Source organism: Lepidochelys olivacea (genome assembly GCF_965140295.1).
Source record: "Lepidochelys olivacea isolate rLepOli2 genome assembly, chromosome: 3".
Lineage (NCBI taxonomy): Eukaryota > Metazoa > Chordata > Testudines > Cheloniidae > Lepidochelys > Lepidochelys olivacea.
In genome coordinates, this window is record NC_140413.1 from 83,771,188 (window position 1) to 83,797,757 (window position 26,570).

The window sequence follows — 26,570 nt, forward strand, 5'->3', positions numbered from 1 at the left end:
CGGACCCTAAATATAGTTAAAATCTCACTAATTCAATAATAAAAAAATTCCCTCCTGGCTAGACTGAGGAAATTTTATGCTGAGAATGAACCCAGAATAATTTTTTCAAGGCATTATATAGTCCCTTGGAAATATAAGAGTGTATAATTGAGATGCTGATACAAACTTAACTATAGTGTCATTATGGAGTCTTGTTTGCTATGCTGTGCAAATTGTTTAAAAATAACAACTCCTGTTTTGAACTGTAGTTTATTAATTTTTCTTTTTCATGAGTGGTAAACAAGAATGTTTCTGTGGCCCATGTGTGAGAAGAATTTGAGAGAAATGGCGGGGGGGTGGGGGGGCAGTTCTGAAACTGACCAAAAATACAACATTAAAAAATTTATTTACAGTCAACAAAACAGAAAAAAAATAATCTGGGCTACATTTCTTCACACAGCCAATGTGTCTTCAGTTCACTTACATCAAACGACCCTTTATGTTAATAGTATGAATGCTAATGTGTTTATGAATAATTGTTTGGTTGTGTGTGTTCTTTGTCCAGTTGAAACTGGAATCCCTTCAGTACATTGTAAATGGAAAACACTTATTCTGGCTTGTTTGATTACAATGAGAGCCTGTTGACTTTCTCTTTTTAAAACATGCTGGTGGAACACATGTATTTGTATCCTCCACATAGATACAGCTGATGTTTGCCAATATTTTAAAAACATCTATGACTTAAAACTTGTTCATATTTAATATACAGCATTAGTACAACTGGTTTGCCAAAATAATATGGCATCGCTCCAAAACTCTTTAACTTGAGCATAAAATCAAAAAACATACAAATTCTTATTAGCAGATTTCTTATGGTCTTTTTAGCTGTATTTTAAGCAGAGGCTCTAGAGTGAGATTTTGATCTCAGTTACACTTGTGTAAGTCTGGTGTCATTTTATCTGAGTTACTGGGAGCTAGTTTTCTGGGTCTCTCTCAGGATTTTGTACTGGGTTCAATCGCCATAGTGTGAAGTCACACCACTCTTTTGAGAATGCATAGGCAGAATACAGGACTATTTTTCATTTCTTGTGCCCAGTGTATCTGGTGGCACCTGGCAAGATTTGGGATTCATTGGACCTTTTATGGGTATTTCTGTTACTAACAGCCTGCTGTGCTAATGATCTTATTGTGCATAATGGCATTCCAACTTTGGGACACTATGAGGATGCTGTGGGTGCAGGGAGCAACAGTCTGGCTACCTTGTATATATAATTCAGATTCCAACAATGGAAAGAAAAAGTACATCCCACCTCCAGTGTGCAGTTCTATAGGAGGAGGCGGGAAAGCAGTTGTGATTTGCACTGGAGTATTGTTATAATACATGTACAAAATTGCATTTCAGTAAAGAATACAAAGGTACTTACAGAAGCTGCAATGAGAGTAGACAGCCTTTCAATCACCTTTATTGAAGTGTTTGCAGTTCTCATTTTGAGAGAGTTGGAACAATAGTAACTCATAATTTAATCTGTATGCAGGACATTTTATTCAGTCAAAAATAGAAGCGGTACAGATCCACCGGGGCTTTGCAGTTGGTGATGCGGGTTGTTTGTTTGTTGCTGTTGAATGATTTGAAAGTCTGAGCAACCTACAGAGGGCTCAGTTGTCACGCTCAGCCCAGAAGAAGGGTGGGTTGTCAGGGTGTCAGTTGCAGCTCCCTCGTCCTGCCGTCCCCAGCCTGGGTGATGGTTACACCAGTGGAGGATGGGCCCAGCAGAGTGGAGCTCTGCCACATTCCTTCTCCCTGGAAGTGCTCTCTATGTCAAGGGTGAGGCGGGATAAGGAGCGGGCTCTGCTTTACAGCAGCATGACATTCTCCACAAGGAAAACTCCCTGCTCGCAATTTACAGCCAGTATCTGACCCCTGCCTGAGCAGCCCAGTGTTTTGATCGGATTTCAAAGTTTCGTTTAATTTTGGGCTTGCATGATTGAGATTAGACTAGCAGTGGAAATGGTACTTGCCCTGACTTTCTGTTGTATTCCTTTCCCACAGAACTCAATCCGGCATAATTTGTCACTTCACAGTCGATTCATCAGGGTACAGAATGAAGGAACTGGGAAAAGCTCTTGGTGGATGATTAATCCAGATGGTGGAAAAGGTGGGAAGCCCCCCCGGAGACGTGCTGTTTCAATGGACAATAGCAACAAGTACACAAAGAGCAGAGGCCGAGCAGCTAAGAAAAAGGCAGCCCTGCAAGCTGCACAAGAAGCTAGCGAGGACAGCCCATCTCAGCTTTCCAAGTGGCCAGGGAGCCCAACTTCCCGCAGCAGTGATGAGCTGGATGCTTGGACAGATTTCCGCTCTCGTACAAATTCAAATGCCAGTACAATAAGTGGCCGTTTGTCACCGATATTGGCGAGTACCGAACTCGATGACGTTCAGGATGATGATGCTCCACTTTCTCCAATGCTGTACAATAGTCCATCAAGCATGTCCCCATCGGTAAATAAACCATGTACTGTTGAGTTGCCGAGGTTGACTGATATGGCAGGCACAATGAACTTGAATGATGGACTGACAGATAACCTCATCATGGATGATCTTTTGGACAATATAACGCTCCCCTCTCCCCAACAGTCACCATCAGGGGGGCTCATGCAAAGAAGCTCCAGTTTTCCATATGGTTCCAAAGGTTCCGGACTTGGTTCTCCATCAAGTAATTTCAACAGTGCTGTGTTTGGACCATCATCTCTGAATTCTCTTCGTCAGTCTCCCATGCAAACCATTCAAGAGAACAAGCAAGCTACCTTTTCTTCCATTTCTCATTATAACAACCAGACGCTGCAGGATCTGCTGGCATCTGACTCACTTAGTCACAGTGATGTCATGATGACGCAGTCTGATCCACTCATGTCTCAAGCCAGCACAGCTGTGTCTGCCCAGAATTCACGCAGGAGTATCATGCTTCGTAGTGATCCAATGATGTCATTTGCTGCTCAGTCCAACCAGGGAAGTTTGGTCAATCAGAACCTGCTCCACCACCAACATCAATCTCAGAATTCTTCTCTTGGTGGCAGTCGTGCCTTGTCAAATTCCATCAGTAACATGGGCTTAAATGATACGAACAACTTGGGGTCGGCCAAACACCAGCAGCAGTCACCTGTCAATCAATCTATGCAAACACTTTCTGACTCGCTCTCAGGCTCTTCTTTGTATTCCACTAGTGTGAACCTTCCAGTCATGGGGCATGATAAATTCCCAAGTGATTTGGACCTGGATATTTTCAATGGAAGCTTGGAATGTGACATGGAGTCCATTATCCGCAGTGAACTCATGGATGCAGATGGGTTGGATTTTAACTTCGATTCCCTCATCTCAGCTCAGAACGTTGTCAGTCTGAACGTGGGGAGCTTCACTGGTGCTAAGCAGGCTTCGTCACAGAGTTGGGTGCCAGGCTGAAGGATCTTTGAGAAAAGGAGAAATGGGCAAAGCAGGTCAGTGTTCTGTAGACATGGTAAAAATATTTGGTTTGTTGTTTTTTATTGGTGGTTACCCTGAGTAGTCAATAGTTTGTGTGCATTAATGATATTAATGTGGTCTGTGGTGAACTTGTTGTATTGTGATATATATGATATAAGCAAACTTAGGAGGTGTTGAGGGAGGGGAGGAAAAGCTAAAGGTTGTAAAGATTTCAAGTTCAAAGTTCAGGGCTAACCCCCAGACCCCAATTAGGCAGTTTCTTCTCAGCTGCAACACTGTCACTGAGGGAGACAGTGTCAAAAGCCACCGGCTTTTTTAATTTAGTTTTTAGAAATGTTAACTACTAATTAAACCAAACTTTTTAGTTACAGAAAATAATGAAAAACCAATTAACAGTGGAAGATGTGTGTTTTAGGACTCATGGAACTCAGAAATGACTTATTTTTATATCACGCCAGACTGAACCTTCACCACAGTATACAGTTCAAGTAACCAAATAACCGGGGTGATATGCAGGGATGGTTGGTGGCAGAGGGCCCCATGGTGTATGGAACAGCAGTACAGCATAGGATAAGAGATTGCACTCATGGATCTACTCAGTGCATGAATCTGGTGCGGTAAAGTGCACAACGGATTGGGACTTAATCAGAGCTGTATTTTTGCTATACATATTTTTCACATTCTTTTCTCAAGGAAAAATATGCAAAAATCATGGAATTATTAGGAACCTGGGCCCAGGGAACAGCCATTTTAAATGTGTAAAATGTGTAAGGGGTAATCACAGCCAAAAGTCGCCAACTCTTTCCATTTTAGGGCCCAATCCTGTAATCTGTCCTATGCATGACTCCTGGTATCTTCACTTAGAGTTTCACTCACATAACACCAGCGGATTTGGGCTGTAATATATTCCTGGTTAGGCGTTAGCCTCTTCCCATCTTTTTGAATTGACTACAGTTTCATGGGGTTTCTCCATATTTCTTTTCCTTAATAGTGGAAATTGTCAAGCTTGCCGCTGATGTCAATGTGCTCCTCTTTGTTTCTGCAGATCATTTGGGTTTTCATCTGCATCCATACATCCATCTTCTTACATACACACATTCACTCTCTCATGTTATAGATTCCTCCTGAAGTGTCCTTTGTCTCCAATGTTTGTTTATTAGTATAGGGGAATAGATTTCAAAATACAGGAGTACAAAAGGTTAGTTATAAATTAGAGTGTGGAAATTCCATTAACTTTAGACTAATGTATAGAATACCCCAACTGCAAGGCTAATAGTTTGCGACATACTATAAACTTTTTTTTTGTCTTTCAAGTTTAAATTGCATAACGTGCTGACGAACAGCCCGCTGACCCTTGCTACTTGAGGTATTCTGTAGTTAATGGAGATTTCTTTCTCTAATTCACAGTTAGACGGTTAAGGAAAGGCTTTGAAGCTGGGGAACAGCAGTGGTGAGCGATGCTTCCAGCTGCATGTATTGAGCATTGTAGAAGATACAGATTGATTTGTTGTCTGAAACAGAAAGGACTGTGCCATGTACAGAATTCCTTCATTTAGTCTTCAGAGGCCACTTCAGTAGATGTGATAGTTGGCTGCCCCCATCCTTTATCTTGTCTGGAAGAAAGGAGCTTCACTGATTTCTTTGCAGTACAAGCCAAACTCTTTCCACATGTCAGACTGCTGAAGTGCAAGGCCAGGAGATGGTCTTTGGAGAGAATGAGCCGAAGAATCTTAATCTCATCCTGCTGATCATTCTGTAGGATAGCACCTTGACAAGGCCGTGCATGCTATGTGGTTATTTACTGAAATTCAAAAGACTCAGACTCTCTTTCAGTTTTGTCTTTTAATAATTTTAAAAAAGAATGATTGCCGTCCCTCAGACTCTAGAACCCTTGTCCTTGAACTATTAACAAAAACTTCCAAAACTCCATACTTGTTGAGAGAGCTGGTTTTTTTCTGTGTGTGTTTGTTTCTTTTCCTTCTCAGTGCATACATAGTGTATTGAGTTAGAAATCCCAAATCTTCAAGTGATGCATAAAAACAAAGCAGGAATGTTATCACAGTAAAATGTACAAGGTCACCGTTTGCCAACAGGCCTCACAAAAATAAATGCCCTTGACAATATTGGTTGACAAAATGTATCCAAGGAAATGCCTTGACACCATGTTTTAGTAGCATCGCTATGCCACTTACACGAAAAGGATATCTACATGGAGCCTTGGCTGGGCAACATTATAATAAGTGTTCTGCGGAGGAATATCTGCAAAGTTCTCTCAGCTGCCTCATAAAAGATTGCCCTTTGTCATTCATGGAAAGAATAGATGTCTTGATCTTTCCCAGGCTGAATACTCAGAATAAAGAAACTGGTACTTGTGTATGAAAGGCCTTTCTTTACAAAGGACAGACTTGTTAACTCTGGTGGAGTACTGGCCACTTTTCTGTGGAAGGCTGTCATGGCCTCTGATTATTGGACCTGGTGCTATTGGTTCATTTGGTACCAGGTGCAAGGGTAGATGTGTTTTTTGTCTGAATTTACTGATTATGAATAGTTCCTGGTTTATTAAACAATCCCATTTGAGAATTTGCTTCCATATGAGTGTCTCTTATTTTGGTAAAAGTGTCTCACATAAAATATTATGCAGTAATTCTGCACTGCTTTTTCAATTATTTGTCTGCTTCACCATAGTTATAAGGAGCTTGAATTAAATGCTTCTCTAAGCAATTTTCTGATCTCAGTAAAGAATCTTTATAAGATTAAAGCTTAAGAAACTACTTTTCAGCAGAATGTTTCAGCCATTGCAAACTTGAAATCTGCTCCACGAAAAAGGCTGAGTGGGATTTCAAAACCAAAATGTATCATTTTCAACAGGTTATCAACATACATAGAATACTAAGTACTAAATTTTCCATAAACCGGCAAAATCTCTTGGGAGTCAGTTTTTTGGAAAGAACAAATAGAGTTGTTTTGTTTGTGCTTAGAATTTATTTTCTACGTGGGATTTTTTTTTTAATTTTTTAATCCAAAGACTTTCTTTATAGGGCCAATGCAAATGTGCAAATAATCCAATGTTATGAATTTAGTTTATGTAGAAATTTCTGAGATAGAACACTCCCCACTTTTGTTACACTGGCTATGTGCCTCTGATGGTAACCAGGACCAGCATTTCAGAGGGACCTGATTGGAGCATGATATAATGGTTGTTGGTTTTAGTCTAGAAGAAGGAAAGGGAGAGAATCAGTAAACTTTCTCCTACTTCATTCACTTGTCTGCGATTTCCTCCTGTTCAGACAGTTGAGGCGTGTGTTCCTTTTTAGCTTCCTTTCTTTTGTCCCCCTCCCAAAGGTATTGAATGTACCCCCAACACCCTCAATAATCAGGACAATTTTTCAGTCACTATTTCCCTAACCTCTCTTTAGAGTACTTCTGATTGTTAATGTCTCTTCTTATCACCTGGGTGTTCCACAACAGCTCTTCTTCGTTTTGTGGTTGTTCTCACCCACTGAACACTCAGGAAGCAGTACTGACCAAAACGTACCTAGAAAGGTAGAATAGTTTGGAACTTTATATCAGAATGTCATGGGCTGGTGATCAGCATCTTCTGAAGAGAGATTTTAAATTTCTATTTCATCGGATTCCTCTAGGTTCCATAATATAGTTGCAGGGGGATTGAGTTGACTTGTTTAAAAATTGAAAACAAAAATACCTCAAAAATTGGCTAGAGACGTTCATTTTTCCTTCAGGCATCATTTAAAATAGTACATTCCTAGGTCAGAGAGTCCTGGCAAGGTCAGCTAACTATAGTTGTAGATTACCCAAATTACAAAGGGTAACCCATAGTGTTACATCACTGAAAACAACAATTACCTCCACAATATAGCAAATGAGATGAATTTTTGGGCTGGTTGTTGATTTGTTATACCTGTATTCACCAGTTAAGCCTCTCTCAGTGAAATTCACCCCTGTGCTCACACAAGGCTCCGTGGATCACTGAAGGCCCACTGAAACTCATGTTTAAAGCTTAAGCAGTGCATAAAGCCTCTACACTTGGATAAATTCCACCCTTTGAATTGGAGAGGTTTGCCTAGAGAATGTTCCACAAAGATGTTTTTGTCTTTGTAGAAAATAAGTTTGCTGCTGCTGCAGTTGAAATTAAGAAAGCAGAGATTGAGCACCTATTGTCCAAGGAATCTGACTGTCCCAGGGTCATACGTGTTCCCTTTTCTGAAGTAAACACCATCATGGGGATCACCGTGCTGGTCAGAAAGAAGGCACCCTCAAATAAGCTTGTATCTTAAGTGTAGGGTCAGCAGGCAGTAGTTATCTAGGTTTATATAGATGGAGATAGGATAGAGATTGCTTTCAAAATCTAAAGGATTTTAAAGCCACCAGAGGATTAAGGGATTTCAGAGAGGCCCTTGGATGGCAGGTAGGACTCAGAGAAGTGGCACAAGGACCCACACAGAATGCTGAAGGAACTTAATGGATATTTGTATATCTCTTGCCCCTATTGAGACTGGGCCCTGCCTAGTTTGTGGCCAGACTAGAAGGCAATTTTATGGGGTTGAAGAAATGCTGTCTACTTTACAGTTCACTTACATTCTGATCTAAGTTATATTCAGGTCTGAGTTTGAATCAGCAATTACTGATTTTGATTACTATTATTATTATTATTATTTATCATTTTACAATGCCCAAACATGTGGTAGGCACCTCACAGCATTGACAGAAGACATGATCCCTGCCTTGAGGATCTTACAATTCAATAGGTGACATGATACAAGAAATGGGGATTGCAACCAATAGGTAATATGGGGTGCTGTGTGAGTTATAGCAACAAGATTACACAATTACCAAGATTAGTCTTTCTCCCAGGCTGATTCAGTCATCAGGTTGGGTTTTTTAATAGTAGCTGATATGATAATAAATTGTTGGCTCACGTGGGCATTTCAGCAGAATCGAGTCTTCAGGAGGTTATTTGAATGAGGAGAGTTTAGCAGCTTGGCAGACTGGAAGAAGGAATGTGTTCCAAGCATAGAGGCCAATATGGAAGACAGCACAGAAATACTTGTGGGACTATCTTTTTCACTAATTATTTGTGAAACCATCACCTTTATCCATTAGTACATGTAAGACCGATATATTTTCTAACTGTTGTATAAAGCCAAACCTTTTCATGAGCATAAAATGAATTCTCCATTTTTAAAAAGATAATGAGGACTAAAAGGAATCAGTTAAGTCCTAAATCTTGTTATAACATATCTGTATTTTTGTATTTTTTCAGATGTATAACAGATTCTGATTTCTACTGCACATCATCAACTAGACATTTTGTAGATGTTTGCCAGTTTATCTATTAACATTTCTAAAGTGCTTATCACTATAGTATTACTGAGATATTTGATGACAGTATATGTTGCTCGGGTGAGATTAGAAACTGGCTCATTTTCTCTAAAATTGCAATTTAATTAGTAGGTGTGGATTTGACCTCTTTGGATATTAAATTTAATATTCATGTCTGCTTATCATGGCAGTGTTTTAGAAATAAACAATTAAATAAGGTTCAATTCTTCTTCAAGTGATTGCTCATGTCCATTCAACTTAAGTGTGTGTGCTCGCCACATGCACCGGTGCTGGAAGTTTTTCCCTCAGCAGTATCCGTAGGGGACTGGCTCTGGCACCTGCTGGAGTGGCACACGTGTGCCACGGCATATAGGGCACCACCGGCACCCTCCACCCTCAGTTTCTTCTTGCCACCAGTGATGGTGCATGGAACTGTTGCTGTTTCAGCTAGAGCTGTTGCTTTTCTTTCATTCGAATTCTTTTGCCTCTTGCAAATATTACTGTATACAGTTTCCCTCTAGTTTAGTTCAACCTATTTGTTAAGTTAGAGACTTAGTAGGTCCCTAAAGGGACTTCACCTTGGGACAGGGCATGCCCCGGTCCCCAGGCCTTAAGCCCTGTGACCATGCCCATTAGTGATCCACATAACAGTTGTTTACAGCGCTTGGGCGAAGGTCACATTAGCGATAAGTGCAAAATCTGTAAGTCCTTCAAGCCCAGGATGAAGAAGGAACGTGACATTCGCTTGAAGGCGCTCCTGATAGAGTCTGCCCTTACCCCGATGCTGGAGCAGTGCTCCGATTCAGCACTGAACACCATGACCTCGGTGCGCAGCACCCCCCCGGTACCGTCTGCGAGCCGGTGCCGGTCTCCTTCCGTGGCTCTAGCCAAGAAGCCCAGGAAGACGGGGCGAGGAAGGTCTCCAATTTCCCGCAAGGGAAAGGACAAGTCTGGGGTGGACCAAGGCCCTGTCTCAGGCGCCTCTTAACCACCTTTGGGATCTCGGGCCCCAGCTCAGGTTGAGAGGTGCAGCCCATCCCACTCCGCGTCGGCTACCCCAGATAGCAGCAGAGGTTATCAGCTCTGGGTGTCATCCTCGCCCGAGGCCCTCCAAGCAGCACAAAATAGTATGTCCCTCCCAGTGTCGCGCACTCCGACCCCTTCGGGATCACAGTCTCGGGGTAAACCCATGTTGGGACCAGCATAGTCTCCACCTTTCCAGCAGCGCTTCCCGTCATGGGGGAATGTCATGCCAGCAGTCTTCCCGTCACAGCCGACATGCTTCTGATCATGATAGGCAGACGCTTCATAGCCCCATCCGGACTTCGGACAAGGGCTGAGAGGTTCGAGGCGCTGCTCGCCAGTGACCGGGTGCAGTCCTCTGGAGGCACGCGCCCCCCGGCAGGAGTTCTGGAGTCAGTGCCCAGAATCTGTGTGGCATCGGTATTGCTCCAGGGACAGATCGAGGGACCAACGTTACCGTTCCCCAAAGCGTCGCCGATCCCTCAGGGTGGCGTCATCACGTGCAGCTGCATCTTCTCGACGCCAAGCCCGCTCTAGTTCTCGATCCCGCTCCACATCGCGGTACCACTCATGAAGCGTGAGGCATAGATCACCAGCCTTTGGCCATCGCGGATCCGCTGAGCGTTGCCGGTTGCCAAGGCCCTGGTCCAGATGCACGTCGAGGTCAACCAGATCCAACTCTGGGAGGGGCGACCGGTACCAATCGGGACAGAGCCACCAATCAGCTCCGTCTTGGTCGCAGGGGAGCGACTGCTCGGGCTCTGGCTCAGGTTCGAAGCAAGGTTCCCTAGCAGCAAGACAGGCTCCAGCACCTACGGTGCAGACTATGTCAATGGCACCGCAGCCAGGCCTGTGGCCTCAGACTCCATGGCCGGCACAATGGTACCCATGGAACCCATGGGGGTTCACTCAGTCCTCTCAGGCCACCTGCTCAGTGTCCGGAGCTTCGGAGAGACTGGCAACCGCCCTTTTCCATCCCCCTCCAGCCCAAGAGACCCTGGCTGCAGGCACCCCGCAGGCACAGGAGGAAGTGGGTGAGCAAGCCGCCAGACCACCTCTGGTTGCAGAGGACCCCCTGGTACCAGCTTCCTTCTCATCATCGCCAGGTGAGGCCATAGTAGGGCCCCTTCTACCGGTTCCCCAGGATGATGCTACGGCACATCAGGAGCTGCTAAAAATGGTCGCCGCCAACCTGGCTCCAACTCCAGGCAGAGGAGTTAGAGGAGCCCACAGACTCCCTCTTTAATGTTCTCTGCCCCGTGGCCCTGGCCAGGGTAGTTTTGCCCCTACATGAGGGGGTTGCTAAAATTACAAATGCCCTCTGGCAAGCCCCCTCCTTCTTGCCTCCAATCTCCAAGAGGGCGGAGCGCAAGTACTTGGTGCCATCCAAGGGCCACGAGTACCTTTATACCAACCCTGCTCCCAATTCCCTACTGGTAGAGGCGGTCAACCACAGGGAGAGACAGGGTCAACCCGGGGCTACCCCTAAGAATAAAGACTCAAGGAGACTAGACTTGGTTGGGCATAAAGTTTATTCATTCTCCAGTCTACAGTTGTGGGTGGACAACTGTCAGGCCTTACTAGGCCACTATGATTTTAATATGTGGCAGGCCATGACCAAGTTCATGGAAGTCTCTGCGTTTCCCCTGACCCCAGCTAGGGTTTGCCTACGCATACTAGGTCACATGGCGACATGTGCATACGTGGTGCTCCGCACCAGGCTCCGGATGTGTCCCCTGCAGCAGTGGCTAGTGATGATCTTCTCCCAGTCCAGGGGCCACCTAGAGAAGGTTGTCACCATCCCCATGATGGTATTTACATCGCTGCGATGGTGGACTAACCCTGGGAAAGTCCTGGAAGGAGTTCCCTTTATCAGCACCCCTCACTTAGTTGAGTTGGCTTTGGACACCTCGGACTTCAGATGGTGGGTGCACCTTGGCACCCTCCAGACCCAAGGTATGTGGTCCCCAGAGGAGTCGATGCTACACATAAACGTCAAAGAGCTCAGGGCAGTGCACAGAGCATGCACAGTCTTTCTAGCTCACCTACCGGGCAGCAAGTCAGAGTCCTCATGGACAACACAGCCTCGATGTTCTACATCAACAGGCAAGGCAGAGCATGATCCTTGGCCCTTTGCCAAGAGGCACTCCATTTCTGGGACTTCTGCATTGACCAGGATGAGATAAACTGTTTTATTTGTTTGGTGAAATTATGAGGTACGAGGTGCAATGCAGTCCCTTCATTTGGACCATGTACCCTTGAAGAGTCTCATTGACTTCAGTGGGTAGAGAAGAAGGTAGAGCAAAGCGCACTATGGGGGTGTGATTTCTACAGCGTACTAACATCTTGCACATTAATTGGTCCATGTAGACACTGGTGGAGTGCTTTAACATGGTGTTAAAGCGCATTAGGGAACCTTTAGTTCACACCAGCAGGGGCTACATGGACCAATTAATGTGCAGCACCTTAGTGTGCTTTAGAAATCCCGCCATAGAGGACAGTACTATGTAGGCAAGCAATTGCCATGGGTATATGGGTCAGAACTAGCAGACTCTATTGCATGATTCAGGCCTTGAGTTTATTCTCAATGCTGACAACCCATTCTTCTTCTTTCATATGGGTTGAGTAGGTAGCAATGACTACAAATGTATATCTTAAGTTTGATAGCCAGCACATTGCCGCAGCAGTGTCCATGGATAAAGATTGAGTAAAATCTGAATAAGGCATGTGCTTCATTATTGCATGTAATAAACTTTATTGTTTCAATGCACTAAGTACCTGCTACAAATGCTCTCAATTCCCATTGGCATTCAGTACCTTACAGGAGAGGTTCAGCACCTTGCAGGATTGGGTGCTTAATTATCGCATTCAGTATGTTATTTGTAAAAATGTATAGACATTAGTTTGGTGTTTTTATTTTTACTCTAAACTGTGCTGTCAGTTTCTTCATATTTCAGGAAACGTTTCCCAAAGATTGGCTTTTCTCTGTTCTTTTACTTTGTGCATATACCGCACATTGCTTATAGTCTACTTCACTGTTGCCCTGAGTAGTAAGTCAGGGTCTGACCTTGCAAGGAATATAGGAAATCAATGGGATTCTGTGCTGGTGAATTTTTATGCCACCAAACTTTATGCCCCATTCACTTTCCATATCCCTTTGCAGCATCAGGGCCTTAGTGAGTTCCCCACTTGTTTGTGTGGGTCATTTAAAGGTGATAGTAAGAAGAGAGAAAGAAATATGCTGACGATTAGGAAATGTTCTTGTAAACCACAAAAGTTTTGGCAGGAGGATACAGAGGAAGGTGTAGTACCTAAAATATTTCTGACTCACTGTTAATGGATTAGTATTTGAGTTGACGGTGTACTTTAATGTTAAGTGTTGTTTCACCCCAGGCAAGCTTTTACGTATCAGGTTTGTGTCCAGGTGAACATCACATTCACCAGCTTTTGTCATTTATAAAAAATACCTTTATTTAAATTTTTTATAGATTATTGTAATTCCAATTAATAAAATGTACAGGTCCATGGCAGGGATGTGCTTATCATTAATAAATACACTACATTAACAGTCAAATCATGGGATTTACAGTCAACTCCAGAAGATTGACAATTGAACCATCCAGATGACTATGCACGAGAGGGAATTTCGGCCCTATGTACCCCGCCCAAGATCTCTGCAAGGCACTAGGTATGTCCAAAAAGAGAGGAATCCTCCCTTTAAGACTGCAGAGCAACAAGGGAGACTACTCCAGCCTAATGCTGGAAGTGGTTCTCATGGTCCTAGCACATTCCCTGGTTGAGAGGAAGGATTCAGCTTATTAAGACGTGTACAAAGTCTTTCAAAATAGAACTCAAAGAGTATGAAGTCTTCATCCCAGTTTCAGTTGGACTTAGCCCCTCGCTCCTAAATGTCTGTCCTTTCTTTAAAATTCATTTCTTCACCCCATTCCCAAATGGCGCTTCCCTTCAGAGTTCCAACACTCTTCTGCTCCAGTTCCTGAGGGTCTGGCTTCCTGTTTTCACAGCACCTCTTGCCTGGAGTTTGACCTTCTCCACAGGCCTTCCCTGCTGGTGTCTTCCCCCTACTGACTCACGGCCCTGCAGGAGACTTTTTACTCCCTGCTGTCTGCACACCTCTGCCAACAATCACCTGCAGCTGTCTCTCCCTTTGAAAGACTCAGGTGCCTTCCCTTAAGCCTAATTGGGCAGTAAGTAATCAGTCCAGCTGCATTGGACCCTGCTTGCTCATAAAGGGGCCAGTCACCTGTGACAGGCCCCAAAATATAATCACTGAATTGTTCACTACTTCTGCAATTGGTAGGTTGGTTTATCTGGAGTTGGGCTGGATTTTACTTTTTGTTATTTTTTATTAACTAAGAAAAATAATCTATAAAAATCAGCATCCCCTCCATAGAATAGAGTTGTGAAAAGACAACTGCAAAACCAGAAATTTTCTAATGTTGCCTCTTTTTTTTTCTGGATTTGTTTTATTTTTATGGATTGTATTTTATTTTTTAGTACAGTATGTTTTTGTCATGTGATTCAAGAGCAGTAATTAGCTGAAACTTGCCATCCCTGCATGCCATCCATGCAAGATTACAGGATGACATACTCTCACCAGATGACAGCATAAACTGATATTTTTAGAACAGCCTGCATCAGTTGGTCTCCCAAATGCTTTCCTCTTTGTATCAACAGCATTAGGATTTTATTACAGGATGGGTCTTTGCAAAAATTTTTTCCTGTGAATGAGCTGTAGTGATTGTTTAGAACTGCAGGTTAGCATTTGTTCTGAAATGTCCTACTGCCTAATAACTGTGATGGTTACAAGTTGATTTCTTTTTAAAGAACACGGTGCCTTTTTTTAATAATCCTTTAAAAAACACAATTTTCTTAAAGAATCAAGCACATAGAGGTTCATTTTAGAAACACAGGGTCAAGAGCGGTCTTTTTTTAAAAAACACTTTTTCATGTGAATTCTGTGCTTGATTAAGGTGATGGACAGTTCTGGAGACTGCTGTTTATTATGTTCACAGATAGGTACAGCACAGACCGCAGCAGTTCAAGCTTCCCCACTCAGATACTGCAATAATGAATGCCATAAGAGCCTGTAAATTGTGCTCTCAGTCTCCAGGAGCATTTAATCCTTGGTCTTTCTACTGAGATGACCAGCGAGGGTGGCAGTTGTTGTGGGGTGTGTGAGGTGGACATCTGTTGAGTGGTAATTGGACTGAGAGCACTAAACTCATTTCACAGAGGTCACGGCGTGGCCCTGAAGGTCTGAGATCAGTTTCAAGAGAAAAATGCCTTTCCGGATTATTCTAGAAAGAACAGTGGGTGTTTATGCACATTTTCATTCTCAGTTAATGTTTTCTCCAGTCTTTTTTCTTATATTGCCTTGTTTCAAAATTCTTCTTTTCCTGATTTTCACAGAAAAGTAATTGATTTCAAGGAGGGCTAGAGAAATTTGATGTAGTGGGAGAACTTTCTCTCTGTCGCATTTCCTTCTGAGTTTCTGCCCCTCTGGAGCTTGTGATAGACGAGATTGTACCTTTCCTCTATCATATCTATAGGGCGCGCCTTCCTTTTAGTGATTTTTGCTTGGCTTATTGGCCTGTCATTTTCAGTTAACTTCAGCAGAAAATGGGAAGTCTGTATGGCAGGAAGGATCCTTTTAAAGAGGTGCTCACTACCCTAATCTGACAGAGGAAAAGCAAGTTGTCGGTAAATACATGTGGAGTAATGAAGAGTAGATTTTATGTTTCTATTGCAATATAATCCAGAATTCACTATGTCTAGTTCTGCTGTCAGTCAGCAAGATACTTTTTACCCTCTCACTGCGAAAGTGGCATTTGTTCTTCAGATACAAAAGTGGTAGTAAAATCCTTCCTTCTACTTCATAGAGGCACTAGGATACCACTTCCTCTTCCTATTAACACATGTAGCAAGACCTGACCTCTCTCTCGTGTTCCAGAGAACATAGGAATTATCTACCGTGCCAGCTAGCACACAATGTCTCATGCAGAGCATGATTTCACTATCTTGCAGGCATATCTAAATCCTCTTCCTCCAGCTAACTAACCTGTACGTTTGGTCAGCAGCATCGTGCCCTGCAACTGCAGAATGCCGGTAGTGCTGAACATGCAAGTTGAAATCCTGACCCAAGTCAATGGCAAAAGTCTCACTGAGTTCAGTGGTGCCAGGATTTCACCCACGGTTGATACCACTGCTCTCCCCGTGTGTAGGTCTGTGGGGGAAAGACAGAGTTCTGCCCATCGAACGGTAAGATCAGAGGCTTCTCGGATATTGTAGAGACATAATGTCCTGTACTTAAACTTTTTTGAGCAGGCCAGTTTCAGCAGGAGCACATTTGCTGTGACTTGCACTTGGGGAACATCAGTGCGTCACCTTTCTATTTTGAAGAAGTTTCCAGTGCAGTATAATGAACACCAGTGGGAACCAAAGGGGGAAAGCAGTCTGTATTAGGTAATGCTTATAGAGTTTCCCTCTTGGTCCCTGAGTTGAGATCAGGGCTTGGGGGACTTAATTCCAATTTAACAGTGGTGGAATGATGTTATATAGTGGTAAATTAAATGTTATTGCATAGAGGGAAATCCCATCTCAAACAACCAAGTCACAAAGTATGCAAAGAGAAGTGGTTCATAACCTGTGGGGAGCAAGCTGGGGGTGAATAAGACAGGAGGAGGAGGAGGGGGCAGAATGAAAGGACTGTGTGTTGTCTGCCACACAGTCACTTGCAAGTTAAATACATTGAAAATACTAAAGCATTTGATTGATTGATTGATTGATTGATTACCTTGTACCTTCTCCTAGTGGAATTAACAGAGCCATCATCTAGGATTCAAAATGTTAATTGCGTATTATAGAACAGAACATAGTCTTGAGCTATCTGTAGTCAAAATGAATTTATAGTCAGTGATTTTAAAAATATGGACCCTATTTTCTTAATATTGCTTGCATGCGTGTGCACACATACACATTCCCGTTTGTTACAGGTTACACACCACTGTGGAAAAAGTCCAGTGGCTCTCTTCGTTACTGTGGACTTCTGTGTGCAGAGGGCCAAAATCAAAGCTATCATTAGCAAAGCTGCTACATCTGCTTACACTGGTTCTGAATTTAGTGCAGGTGCGTGCATGTGTGTGTTTGCGTTAGAGTTGTTGGTATTAACTCCGTAGTCAAGGTGCACTGAGGTTTACACTAACAGTGAGACTGAAATGCCTTGGTGTCGCATGTTGCTGGTTCAATTTAGTCTCCAAATTTGGCACAGAAACTCTTCAAAGGATCATTGACTTTTCTGTTTGCATAGGAAACATTTAGATATGCTCCCTATTGGAAATTCTGCCAAACCCACGGAACTAGGGAGCCCACCTACCCATAGGAGCCAGAGAATTGACTGGGCTGGGGACAAGTGGGCAGGAGTCCAGGGAGTCAGCTAAGAGATCTGCTACCCAGGTCCACTACCCACCCACCTACATGGATTCCCCATATCCCACAAAACCCAGCCAACTTCTGACCTTCTCTTCAGCTGCCCTTCACCTGTGCCCTAACTCCATTAGACATTTTTCTGCATTGGTTACATCTGTTCACACTTCAGCTTTAATTATTCCTCTCACCCTGTCTCCATCAGTAATAAGGGAAATGGTGTGGCCGGGACAGCTACTGGTGCCTCAATTGAAGATCGACCAACTTGTCTTCAGAGACTGTATCTCTGTAGCAAACTTTCATGGTTCTCCAGATGGGGGTCCCCCCTGACTGACTGACCGGAATCAGACTGGAACGCCTGTTGAGGAGGGTTAGGACTTCCCAGGGATGTGGGGGCGGGGGTGAAAAGGAAAGAATGCCTATTGGTGCTTCAGGACACAGGTGGACACCTGTGGGCAATGGAAAGGAGGTATTTACAGTTGAGTAGGAGAACTGATCAGCAGAGGGATGGATGGAGTGTTGAATGATATAACTGCTTATTTCCCTGTGTTTTAGTGGTAGGATATTGCAGTCTAGCCATCTTAACTCAAAGCTAACAAAGTTTATCATGGGCAAGTCTATGTATATGATAAACTGTAATGGGACAATGTTAAAGTCTATAGGTTACGAGTTTAACCTACTTCTTTCTTTTTGTTAGTGACAGTCCAGGCAGATGCTACCTTAGCTGCATGTTTCTCTTATTTAACACTGTCTCTTTGCTAAGCCTCATTCTAGCTATTCTTTATATTGCCCAGTATATTGTTTGTAGTTTCAGAAGAGTATTTGATGGTGCAAATTACAAAAATTAGATATGTGATTGTCTATCCTTAGTATTTTCTTTTTTGTTCCTACTCTTTCTCAATACAATTTTGAAATAGTTTTTTTTATGTAAATGCTGAATAACTTACTCAAGACCCGATTCAGTAGTATGCTTAAGTACATGCTTAACTTTTCAAGTATGTGAATAGTCCCTTTTGAAGTCAGTGGGACTTTTTACATATGCTTAAATGCTCTGCTAAATAGGGAACTTCATTTGATGCTGAGGAGTGAGTCTTTCTCCTGTAATTAATTAGTAATCTCTAAGTTGCCACAAGTACTCCTTTTCTATTTACAGAAGGTGATAGCTTCCAACACCACCAGTACCAAGGAATTAATGAAAATGTGGGAGTATGAGACCGAAAAGGGTGTGTACTTATTGTACTATATAAATCGCTGCCCAGATTATATTGTGAGTACTAGACCTGGCTCACTTTCATCAAATGACCTTTTGTGATAGCATCATCGCACATTTACTAAATGGAATCCCTGCTATCCAGCCAAATTACTGAATGGCGGACGTTAATTTACTCTTTAGAAATGAAAAAATCGATATGTTTATCCATGCAGAAATCCCCTTATTCATCAAATATAGTCTATCTAAAAATACATTATTAAGGATGAAGCCAAATTTTGATTGAGTGAAACAATAATTCATCTGCTTTCCAAGGCATTCAGAATGAAGTTCTCCTGTAATGGTACAGGGAGCAGCTGTCGTTCTCTTGCTCCAGTAACCAAGAGGCAGAATTAAATTTCTGTCAGTCATTTGGTAGTATAGGAATAGGTCATTTTAGTAAAATGTTATTATAGGATCAGTGTCTGGCAACTTAGAGGGTGGAGACTTCAGAATATTCTAGCAGCCAGAGATAGTCACTTGATGACAACATTCTAGTTCACTGGTTGATCTCCTTTGTTGTTACTCACCCTGGAAATAAGGAACATAGCCAAACTAGATCAGACCAGATCAGATCAGTGGTCCATCTAGTCCATAGTGACACTGCCTGATAGTGACCAAGACGAGATGTTTCAGAGGGAGAAAACATTTCCTTTTATTAGTTTTCATTTTGTTGCCTTTCAGTTTCATTAAATGCCCCATTGTTCTTTTATTACACAAAATGCTAAATAATTTGTGTTGGGTAAATTTTCAAAAGCATTTATGTGAAGTAGGAGCCTAAACCCCCTTTTCAAAAGTCAGCTAGGGCCAGATTTTTAAAAGTATTTAGGCCCCTAGCAATGCAGATAGGCATCTTTGTGCTTTTGAAAATCCTCTACCGCATAGTTATGTGCCTAAATACCTTTCAAAATCTGTCCCTAAGTGGCTTTGAAAATTGTCCCCTTTGTCTGAACCAGTCATAATTGTATATACCTCTATCACGTCCCTTTACTCATAAGTGGGAAGCTGATGAGGACGATCTCATCGCAGTCGCCTCCAGCACCTGACAATACAGCTTCACAAGTTACACAAACTTATTTGTAACTTTTTGTTACCTTTTCTTATACATACTTATTAGTCTCTCATTTCCATGTTAATTCTCCTCTCCCAGCAGTACAGAGTTAGTGTTAGTCCAAACTGGTGTTTTCTAGCTTTTTAGTTTCTTTAGCTTTTCTTCTTCTCACAAACATGATTACTGTGCAATTTCTTACAGATAGAGTGACCATAACTGAACACAGTACAGTAGGTGATGGCATAACATACATTAATATAATGGCGTTAGAACATTTTTTGTGTTATTTTCTATCTCATTCTTTATATATCCTAACTTTTTCTTTCCTTTTTTTTGACCACAGCTGCACACTGAGTAGAGGTTTTCATTGAGCTCTTCACAATGACATCCAGGTCTTTTCCAGTTACTAATTTAGGATCCATCAGTGTAATTTATTCTTGGGGATTAGTCCTGCATATACAGTACAGCAGCTCCAGCATTGGGGGAATGTAGAGGTGAGCGTTATGCTACCTTGCACACCCCGACTTGCTCTGTGTGCTCCTCAGCTGTAGCTGAGGATGTGGCCCTTAATGTTTTTGATTATCACTGAATTTGTAGGGGCTCACCTGTTGGTCTAGTGGTGGCATGTTGTGCCATGTGGAAGGTCAGAGTTCAGGGCCTGAGCTTTTAGTTCATTGCTCCTTGCACCAGCAGAGGCCAGAAGTACAGAGGAAGCAGCACCCTCAATCCCAGGGAGGAAGGGAGCAACTTGTGCTTCTCTTTGGCAGCATCCTCTAGCTCAGTGGTTCCCAAACTTTTTTTTCCGCAGATCACTTGAAAATTGCTGAGGATCTTGGCAGACCACTTAATGATCTTTCCAAATGTTGTTCGTACCATTAGCTGACTATTGTAAAGCGCTTTAGATAAAAGCGCTATATTAAAAAAAAACCTTAATAATAATTAATGTTTTTTTGTTCTACAAATAAAAGCACACAACTCGCATTTTAATATCGGTAGTCTTACCTTTCTAATGCGATGGATGTGCCCTCTTCCCACCACCACAGCACCCACAGAGCTGGGGCTGGGAAGGAGGGCCGTCTCTCCCCAGCAGTCACAGCCCTGGAACTGGGGAAAGTCGCTTCTTTCTCTGGCCGCTGCAGCCCTCCACGTCCCAAATTCCCCCCACCCCCTCTTCTCACCCCACTGTCCAGCTCCAACCTACCCCTTATTCCCTCCAAGCCACCACCTCACCTTACATGTGTGTCTTCTCCAGGGTCCGGCACCTAATTAGTGGAGCCACCTGCATGGCTCCACTAACTAGACGGGTGGCCCTTCATTCGCTCATGTGCGGCCGCCCAGGTGCGCACCTTTGAGGGAACTATCCGCAGACCACCTGAATGGAGCTCGCGGGCCACAGTTTGAGAACCTCTGCTTTAGCTGATGCCTGTAGTGATATTTACTGTCTGACTCAGACAGAAGTTGTGTCCAGCCATCTGGTGATGTTGGGAAGGCCCACAAGGGACGGTAGAGAGGAATGGGTAGACAGACTGGTGGATCCTTCCACCAACCATCTGGAAATATATTGCATTTGCAGAAGCTTTATTAGCTTTCCTGCAGTGTGTTTGTAGCCATGTTGGTCCCAGGATGGTAGCAAGGCCAAGTGGGTGAGGTAATCTCTTTTATTGGACCAACTTCTGCTGGTAAAAGTTACCTCACCCTCCTTGTCCCCTGATTAGGTTTCTGTCATTCAGACTTGATCTGTAGTGTTCTTTAATTAGGAGGGTTTGTTTAATTTTTGGGAGACGCTAAACAATTTGACATTAATCCTTCCATGCCAGAAGCCAGCATTTGCTTGATGCTTAGGGTTGTTATACAGTGTACCATGTTTCCGGCAGGAGAGCTCTGAGCTTGCTGGTTCCAAATGGTTAATGTTGTCTGTTGATTTCAGGTGGGTTATTTTTTACACCTAATAATCTTGTTTTCTTTTCTTTTGTTCCTTCTTCCTCTCCAGGCCCTTAAACTGACATGAGACCTAAAGAGAGAACCCTTTGCCAAATCTGCTGTCAGCAAGTGGACAGTGATACCGTTTACAGCTTATGATCTTTGTGAGCCCTGCATTATTTTCCTAATGAAGCAGAGACTGTTAATGGGCCCCTTACCCAAGCGAAGAGCCTCCTTTTTCGGAATTGAACTCGTTCTAAAGTATGCAAAATCTTCCTTTTATGGGATGGTCAAGCACCTACTGTGGAGACAATGTTCAGCACCATCCTGTTGAGAACACACTGTGTAGCCTTTACAGTAGTTATTTGTCAATGAGTATGTGGTGTTTCAATATATTAATGGTTTGTGGGTTATTTTAAGTTGGCTTCTATTTTGGGGGGGGTCTCCATCTCACCCCTCTAACCTTCAGTTTGTTTTGTTTTTTAAAGATGTTTTAACCATTTTCTCTTTCTCTCCTGGTGCATCTGAAATACAGTGTATGCACAATGAAAGGCTATACTAATTACCATTACCCAACATAGCTTCAGACATCAGCACTACCTGAGTATGTAGCATTCATTACACCAAGCAACTGACTGAAGTCCAGAGAGAGGTGGCTTGTGGGTTTTGTTTGTTTGTTTTTTTTTTTTCAAACCTTTTCTTCAATTTAATGGTACATACCTTGTTTTTCATAAACAGCAAACCAGAGTTGATTACATAACGAGAGAAACTAGCAAGGTTGCTAGTCCTGTCCAGTGTTTATAAGGACTGAGTGAGGGTGCCATTTCATCATATTTACTGATTCGGCACCTGATTTGATTTGATCGATCTCACCTATTGCATTATGTTAGCACAGCTGCCCTAATGGTTGCAGTGAATAGAATTAGTCTGCCTCAGCAGTTTGGAAACTGGTTGATCTTAAAACAAGTAATAAGATAAGCTGTCCACCCATTGCCAAACAAGTTGAATGTAACCACTTGTGAGGATATGGTTTAAAAAGGAAAGGGAAGTAAAATATATGACATTGCAGAAAAGATAACTTACAGTATATGCATCAACAGTGACTTACAGTAGAGTCATCAGAAGTTCAAATGCAGATCACTGCAGGGTAAGTTATTACATCAGTGATTTTTTTTTACATACATATCCTTGATTATTTTTTCCTTCTCACTATGCGTAATCCAATCTGAAAGAAGCTGTAGAGGGAAAGGCAAGAAAGTAATGCTATACAAACAGCTTTTCATATAAGCTTAGATTGTAATTGGATAAATGACACTGAAAGACAAGGCAGTTTTTTATGTTTTGCTTATATGGGTTTTCTTTTGTAAAATGAATAATAATGAATAAAAGGTATGGTGCTGCTGTATAGATTCTATAATCTGGAAAGCTTGATTACTTTTTATTACTATTTTTTTGCGGGGGGAGGAAAAAAGAGGAGGAAACACCAATGGTACATAAGAACTTGGTATGAAGATGCTCTGAATAGGACAGTGTATACATACTTCTCCAAAGTGATATATGAAGACTTTTTTCTTTGCATAAAAGCATTATGCATATAAATATATAAATATATTTTATTATGTACAGAAATGGATCATTATGCATGGATGTTAGGAAAACAAGCTAGCATTTTAACCCAAAGTTTCAGTGCATGAGTTCCCACTGACACATGTACCATGCAATGTGGAGTGACTCCCTTTCACCGCTGCCACCACACATGCACGCATACACACACACACACAAACTCACACGCACACATTTGTGGGCCCCATCTTGCTCCTTACTTTCCAGTTTCCTGAAGTAATATTGGTGAAATAACAGCTCCTAGTGTGATGGAAATTTTGTTTTGTATTGTAACCTCCTCATGCTTGTGCTGTTCTGTTTTATAGATGAACCAGTTGATTTCATCCTGCCCTTTACTGAATATGTAAACTCTGTGCAGTTGTGATTATAGTAGACCCGTAGCATATCAAGCAGCTAAGAGTTTATCATTTTCATTAGGTGAAACAACATTCTTTTTAAATTAAGGTGGTCTATTTATCAATGGCAGGGACTAGTTTATTGTTTTTTTCTTTATCATCAGAATTAGTTGATGATGCACATTACTGATCTCCCCAGCTGAGATGATATTTCGGGTAACCAGCTACCCAGTACGACAATGGTGTACAGCAGTCATCTGTTTTAGGGGTCAGTTCACTTACAGGAGTCCAGATGCAGGCACCTTTTACCAAAGTTAGTAAAGAGCTTTACTGCAAGCCTTCACTGTACTCGGCGTGTATAACAGTATCTGTCAGGTTTTTGGTACATCATTAAATGTGAATTAAACTGAGGGTGGTTTTCTTTCTTTGTCTTCTGTGGTATTGTGCTTGCTGATTGACACTTTTCAATCTTAAAGTCTCACTCTCTGATTAATAGGAGGGCTGTGCACAAGTACTCCGGTACAAAGCAGGCTTTGTGTTTATTTCTGGTGTGACGTTTTGTTGAACTATCTGTTGTCCACTGGAGGATGGAATACATCGTGGCGCTGTCATAGAGCAAGCAGCAGATTCTCCCTTTCACATGGTCTAATTTAAGGCAGGTTACAAATACATAGGTAGGACAGGATTCTGGTACTGAATCTACCTACCGTATATATTCACTGACTGCACCTTTTTTATTTGGATTTTTTGGAGAAATATTGGACCAACCTGTCTGCTCACATAACTTAAATGGCATAGTGCCAACAGAAAATTTGGCCCACTTTATAGAGCAGAATAACAAAACATATTGGGTCAAATTCTGCTCTCAGTTACGATGATGTAAATCTGGAATAACTGATGGTAGTGAGTTACTCCAGATTTACAGCACTGTCTCTCCCTGATGCACAACCCAAGCACCCAGGCTCTGCTCTAGGGATCTTCTTGGGAGCAGGAACAAGGAATCCTCCTCTCCAGGCCACTCCATAGCTGGTACTCCAGCATCAGAGCAGAAATAGCCTTAGCACTGCCTTGCCTGTGTGCCCCTCCACAGCAGGGAATGGCCATCAGATCCACGTAGCAGCAGATCCACCAACTGTGCCCCATCCCCAAATCCCTTCTGGGCAGTACATACTGAGGTGAGCTCCACGTCTTCAGATATTCAACTCCTGCAGACTCACATTGCAGCAGAACTGCCCCTCTTCTTCCACTGCAGGCAGAACCTGCTTGTACCCATTTTGGAGGACAGGATTTATGCCAGTGACCAGGATTTGCCCCATCGTTCACAGTTGCACACAAGGAGATAAGGCCCAGTGCTGCAGTCTTTACTCAGATGAAATCTCCCATTAAATGGGCTTGCCTGCATAAGGAGTGCAGATTGTGTTGTTAGAGTCCTTTGTTAACACCAACAAAGTTCTGTTTTGACGTTATGACTACGGCAACAAAGACGAGTAATTTTATTTTTTCTTGGTACGGAACTAATATGTCTAATGGAAGGGAAAGACTGCTTGTTTGAACAAACTGGGCTAAACTTTGTTACTGCAGTGTTAATGCAGCGTGACTCCCATGAGATCAGTGGAGTTACGTCAGATTTGCAAAATATGGTCCACTTTTTTTTAGAAAATGAAGAAATACCAGTCGGTTCAGAGACATCCAATCAATGGCAGAGAAGTTATAGAACCTTTCAAACAAATCAAAATCAAAGCACAAGCAAATAAGGGGCCTCCCACTGAAGTTATTATTCAGTGCTCCCACTGAAGTTAATGACAAAACTCTCATTGGCTTCCGCAGTGCAGTTTTGGCTTCCTAGTGTTAGGGGAAAAAACCTGCACTACCTGGGGAGGGATGGACTAGAAAAACATAGAGGTTTTTTCTCTCTCTAATTTTGGCGGCCAACATTTTCAAACTTAAATATGTGAAGTTAAGCACCTACAGCTGGAATTTTCAAGGGGCATAAGGGAGTTAGGTGCTCTGCTTTCATTGTTTTTCAGTGGGAGTAGGGTGCCTCATTCCTTGAGACCCCTTGGAAAATCCCAGGCCTAAATGTATATTTAGGCACATAAAAAGGGCCCCAATTTTCAGAGGTGCAGAATAGTCACATCTCTTAGAGCATCCAACGGCAGCCATGGGGACTGAGCACCTTTGCAAATCAGATCACTTATTTAGGTGCCAAAGTATGGATTCAGGAATTTTTGAAACTTTGGCCTTTGTTCCAGGAATATTTTTGAGCATTAACACCCCGCCCACACACACACACACAAAAATCATGCCCAACAGATAAAGTCTCAGAACACATGCACAGGTGATTGTTTAAATGTTGTGTTTTAAAACATTCTAAAAAGGGTAATGCTTATGCAGTTTAGACAAGTCTGCTTTTATTTAATTTTCTTTGTGAAATATCTTCTCATATGAATAGCTGGTTAATAGGCCACTGCCTAACTCCAGAAATATTGTACTACTGCTTTACAAAGCTGAATGTTGGGACATACATTGCTCTAAAATTATGTCATTGCTTGGCAATCAGGCTCCTATAATTGTTTTAGTACATTATGTACACTGGAAATGTCAACACGTGCAGGAGGACCAGATGCATTTTGTTAATATGGGGGGGTGGGGGGGAAATGATTGTACGTTTTGGCTTCACATGTTAAACTTTTTTTAAAAAAAAAAAGTTGCATGACTGGAAAATAACCTGTATACAGTATCTGTAAACCTGTTTTATCTGTTTTTGTTTCACCATGTCAAGCCATATACATTGGAAAAATATTAAATCGACAGCCTTTATGCATGGCTGTCTTTACATACTGAAGAACTGAAGAATTAATTTGGGCTTTCTTGCACTTTCATGTTGCGTTCTTACTGAGGACTTTGTAAATTAGTTGCTGCCCTGGATGAATATACTACCTTACTACACAAAGATTGGAAACATGTTTGATTTTAAAATCTTCCCCTTTCCAAATGAAGTAGAGATGCAGTGCTTACTCCACTTGGTGTTAGTAGATATTGCCTTGTGTATTCCATTTTAAATTGTAATCTAGTTTGTAAAAGAGATGGTGCCGCATGTAAATAAAGCATAATGGATCTCTACAT

General features: G+C 42.4%; 1 protein-coding gene across 2 annotated transcripts in view; it reads left to right on the forward strand.

Moving 5' to 3' along the window:
* The window catches only part of FOXO3 (forkhead box O3), a 153,737-nt gene extending 128,640 nt beyond the window's left edge, over positions 1 to 25,097 (forward strand). For both annotated transcript variants that reach the window (XM_084622115.1, XM_084622116.1), the window contains exons 2-3: positions 2,030 to 3,471; positions 21,557 to 25,097. In XM_084622115.1, the coding sequence (XP_084478241.1) occupies positions 2,030 to 3,436 (1,407 nt within the window). In that variant the 3' untranslated portion in view covers positions 3,437 to 3,471; positions 21,557 to 25,097. The remainder of the gene's footprint in view (positions 1 to 2,029; positions 3,472 to 21,556) is intronic.
* The last annotated feature ends 1,473 nt before the right edge of the window (positions 25,098 to 26,570 follow it).